Raw genomic sequence first — 5,000 nt, 5'->3', positions numbered from 1 at the left:
GACTTCAGCACTTATAATGGTGTATTTTTGTTACGTTGTGGGCAAGATGTTTGGACTTAATTTCTGGCCCGAGTCTGAATATCTGCCACGACAATAGGTACGTGTGTGTGTGTGTGTGTGGATGTGAGTCAGTGAAGCTGAAGTCCATGTCCTTGCTGTGCAGACTGGAACCAGACGTCGTATGGCGCTATTCCACCGAAGGACAAGAACCAGTCGGACATGATCCTGCCCATCGTGCTGCAGCACCTGTGCCCGTCCTACGTGTCCTTCTTTGGACTGGGCGCCGTGTCCGCAGCCGTCATGTCATCCGCAGACTCCTCCATCCTCTCCGCCAGCTCCATGTTTGCCAGAAACATTTATCAGCTTGCCTTCCGCCAGTCAGTGAGTACCACTACGACCAACACCTACACTAACACCAACACCAACACCAACACCAACACCAACACCAACACCAACACTAACACCTACACCAACACCAACACCAACACTAGCACCTACACCAACACCTACACCAACACCTACACTAACACCTGCACTAACAATAACACCAACACCAACACCTGATACGTACAGTAACACCTACATCAACACCTACACTAACACCAACACCAACACCTACACCTACACCTACACCTACACCTACACCTACACCAACACCTACACCTACACCAACACCAACACCTACACTAACACCTGCACTAACAATAACACCAACACCAACACCTGATACGTACAGTAACACCTACACCTAACTAACATTAACTGGAGTGTCTGTTGGGCCTCTGTATAAACAGATTATTCCATGTTTTTGTGCCTGTGTGTGTATGTTTGTTTGCCTGTGTGTGTGTGTGTATGTGTGTGTGTATGTGTGTGTGTGTGTGTGTGTGTGTGTGTGTGTGTGTGTGTGTGTGTGTGTGTGTGTCTGTGCGTGTGTGTGTGTGCGCCTGTGTGTGTGTGTGCGTGTGTGCGTGCGTGTGTGTGTTCCACAGGCGTCTGACCGTGAGATCGTGTGGGTGATGCGGATCACCATCTTTGTGTTTGGTGCGTTGGCGACGACGATGGCATTGCTGACCGGCACGGTGTACGGCTTGTGGTACCTGAGCTCCGACCTGGTCTACGTGATCATCTTCCCGCAGCTGCTGTGCGTGCTGTTCGTGCGTGGCACCAACACCTACGGCTCGGTGGCCGGCTACGTTTTCGGCCTGCTGCTGCGCATCGGTGGCGGGGAGCCCTACCTCAAGCTGCCCGCCTTCATCCACTACCCGGGCTGTTACGTGAACGACGAGGGCATTCTGATCCAGAAGTTCCCCTTCAAGACCGTGTCCATGCTGGCCTCGCTACTGGGAAACGTGCTGTTCTCCCACCTGGCCAAGTACCTGTTTGAGAGCGGGAAGCTGTCCGCCAAGTATGACGTGCTAGACGCCGTGATGTCCAAGCACAGCGAGGAGATCATGGACAAGACCACGCTGGTCAACCGCAACGTCATCGGCCTGTCAGAGCTGGCGCCGGTAAAGCCCCGCCTCAGCGTCACGCTGGCTGCCACCTTCACCCGCAAGGAGACGCTGACCGAGGAGGATGACGACTCCAGCCCCGACTCGCCCCACAGCCTCAAGAACGAGTGACCACACACACACACACACACACGTGTCCCATCCACACCCTGAAAACTAACACACAACTCACACATACATATAAAGAAACACGAAGGTGGATGATTCCAGCTTCAACTCTCCCCTCTACACACACAGACACACACACACACACACAGACACACACACACACACACAACCTTCTCACTCTGGACTCAGAGAAGGAAGTGCAATCCGGGGCTGTGAAGTGGACTGCAGTGTGACATCATCACGTTTGGATCCTCAGCTATGTGTGTGTGGAGCGTGGAGTGTGTTCTCCAACATTACTGTGGCAGGGTCATGCATCTGTGTATTTGTGTGAATTGGATTCTCTATCGGTACTACTGCAGCTGGTGTGTGTGTGTGTGTGTGTGTGTGTGTGTGTGTGAGGGTGGATTATGTTCTCCTTCAGTACTGCTACAGTTCGAAGGTTGTATGTGTAAGTGTACATGATATGTGTGTGTGTGTGTGTGTGTGTGTGTGTGTGATCTACTGGAGATGGATTGGTTTGGAGTGGACTTGGATTTGGATTTGTCAATCATCTTCACTGTGCGTGTTGAGTACAACCTCTGAATGACCTTTTGCTCAGGAAGTAGAGGTCAGCACAGATACAGTAGCTGCTGGGAAGTGTAGTTCAGTTGGTAGCTGAGAAGTGCAATAATGATATGGATGCGTGCTTGACCTTGTGTGTGTGTGCCGCAGTGAGGCAGGAAGTGAGGTCATTGAGTCATTAAATGTTTCTGAAGGCTGACCCGAGATCAGCCAGCTGCTCAGACCTGTAGTCACATCGATGAAGTTGCGACTAGAGTCTAACTAGTACTACTGCACTCTATAGAGTTACTACTGAGCCAAAACTCTTGTTGCCAAATGGTCACTCTCTTATCAGCCAGTGTGTGTGTGTGTGTGCATATGTTAAAAGGTCTCTCTATAGTACTCCTCTGTTTCCACAATCACTCTGGAACCCAACAGTAAGCTTCTGTAGTCTGTCCTCCTCTTGTGTGTGTGTTTGTGTGTGTGTGCTTTGTGTGTGTGTGTGTGTGTGTGTGTGTGTGTGTGTGTGTGTGTGTGTGTGTGTGTGTGTGTGTGTGTGTGTGTGTGTGTGTGTGTGTGTGTGTGTGTGTGTCCCCTCTGCTTTAGCACTAGTGCTTGTGTAAAAGCCTTAACTCTGCTCATCTCCAGGACGGGCTACGCAGAGAGCCCCAGGATAGCGTGTGAAAAGTCTCCCCACGGCATTGTGGGATAGCTCTACCCATGGCATTTTTGGATAGGTCTACCCATGGCATTATGGGATAGATCTACCCATGGTCTTTTGGGATAGGTCTACCCACAGCATTATGGGATAGGTCTACCCATGGCATTGTGGGATAGGTCTACCCATGGCATTGTGGGATAGGTCTACCCATGGCATTGTGGGATAGGTCTATCCATGGCATTGTGAGATGTCTAGTGTGGATTAAGAGTGGCCCCTGCAAATTCATCTCCTGTATCAAATGTAGTTCTTAGGGGACTGAGTTCAGTTCCTGTAGTTCTAGATGTAGTTGTAGTTCTGGTTTCCGTACCTGGCTCCCAGCAGGACTTGTACTGGTTCAGCGTCTGTGGCTCTCTCTTAGTGTTGCTGTGATGTGTATATTTATGTATATTTATATTTGTATAAATATAGAAAATGCAAACAACATTTACATGTGCAGGTAGGAAACAAATCGTTCATGTTAATAAGCAACAGCTGCTAACATCTATTTATTTATAAATGATGTTGTAAAGATATAAAAATGTACCGTAATTGCCGTAAATAAATAGTCTTATTTAACATATTCAGAGCTGTGTTGGGACATGTTTGCTATCTGCTTGGTGTGTGTGTTGGAGTTGTGTGTTGCTGGACGAGTGTTCTGAAGTATGAGTTGTGTCGTTACGAAGGGCTGCCGTGCGATGGCTGGGCTTTTAAGACTCATCATGGCCACACACACACACACACACACACACACACACACACACACACACACACACACACACACACACACTTCCCAGTGCACTGCCCTTTCAGATCATCATGGCCGCTCTGGGCTCTTAAGAGCGAAGCCATTGTCGTCATCATGGCGGCTTTGTTGCGGCTCTTTGTCGCGGCGTGTGTGTGGCGGCCACGGGACGGACTGCAGCGCTTTCAGAGGCAGCGGCGCGTGTCCGAAAACGTGACGGCTCTCCTGACGTCAGCTGGCGCCCGACCATCCGCCCAATGTCACGACGAAGAGTCATCCGCTATAAATAGCTTGCCGGTATTTACATTACGCTAAGTGCTGCGCCTGGGCTGGACTGGGCCGATGGGGGGACGCGGTTGGTGTTGGTCTTGGGTGCGTTACTACTGGTCTTCAGCGAAGCCACACCTTAAGGGTGTGTGTGTGTGTGTGTGTGTGTGACGCTTGTCCTGGCGTGTCCTCCGCTGCGCCCTTGTTCCCCAAAACTCAATCCCATTAGCGGCCGCCCCGCCCCTCCCCACACCACCACACCCCCCACCCAGGCCGCAGAGTGCTCTCGTCATAATGAAGAATCATGGAGAAACCTGACAGTCAGCCAAAACTACGCTCTCGCAATCCCAGCCTATCAGAGCCCAGCGCACTCCACACCCAGCCAATCACAGCCCGGCGAACCTCAAACCCAGCCCATTTCATCCATGGATACCCAATGCCCAGCCAAGGCTGGCTCTGCGGATCTCAAACTCAGCCATTCACAACCCTACATATTCACACCCAGCCAATCCCAGCCCTGCGCAATGAGACGTGCTTTTCAGTCCCTCAGAAGTTGGGGGAACAAAGCAGGCCCAGATCCATTCCAGCGGGAAGCTAAAGATACACACACGTGTGTGTGTGTGTGTGTGTGTGTGTGTGTGTGTGTGTCAGGGCTGAGTACAGGAATCTTAATGGAAGCAGACAGGTGTAATCAGATTGCCCCCCCCCCCCTTCAGTCCTGGGAGTCTAATGGAGCTTCTGGGAAGTAAAGTGAGTTTCCTGTGTGTGTGTGTGACCTGAGGAGCAAAGTGCTGTGATCAGATCATCTAGCTGGTCATCAGCCCATCAGAATGTGGCGCAGAACAGCAGCCTGTATCAGCACATCAGACCAGATCCTGATGGCACTGGACACACATGTGTGGTGTGTGTGTGTGAGTGTGTGTGTGTGTGTACCTTTGGTTATGGCTGGAACAATGTGAAGTGTGTGTGTGTGTGTGTGTGTGTGTGTGTGTGTGTGGGTAGGTGGGTGTGGTTATGGCTGGAACAATGTGAAGTGTGTGTGTGTGTGTGTGTGGGTAGGTGGGTGTAGTTATGGCTGGATCAATGTGAAGTGGGTGTGTGAGTGAGTGTGGTAGAGAGAGCTTCCCTCCCC

The 5,000-nt window shown here is 51.0% G+C and overlaps 1 protein-coding gene across 1 annotated transcript in view; it reads left to right on the top strand.

Annotated features, from left to right (window-relative positions):
* The window catches only part of slc5a7a (solute carrier family 5 member 7a), a 6,873-nt gene extending 5,251 nt beyond the window's left edge, over nt 1-1,622 (top strand). Inside the window, exons 7-8 of the mRNA XM_076302616.1 lie at nt 164-381; nt 990-1,622. Coding sequence (XP_076158731.1) covers nt 164-381; nt 990-1,622 — 851 coding nt within the window. The remainder of the gene's footprint in view (nt 1-163; nt 382-989) is intronic.
* Nucleotides 1,623-5,000: the final 3,378 nt, after the last annotated feature.

This window comes from Alosa pseudoharengus, unplaced genomic scaffold (assembly GCF_046254945.1).
Source record: "Alosa pseudoharengus isolate Yale_2024_CS ecotype anadromous, Long Island Sound unplaced genomic scaffold, YU_APseudo_1.1 YU_APseudo_1.1_scf_24, whole genome shotgun sequence".
NCBI classification, from domain to species: Eukaryota; Metazoa; Chordata; class Actinopteri; order Clupeiformes; family Clupeidae; genus Alosa; species Alosa pseudoharengus.
The sequence above is the reverse complement of the archived record's forward strand: the minus strand, read 5'-3'. Positions and strand labels throughout refer to the sequence as shown.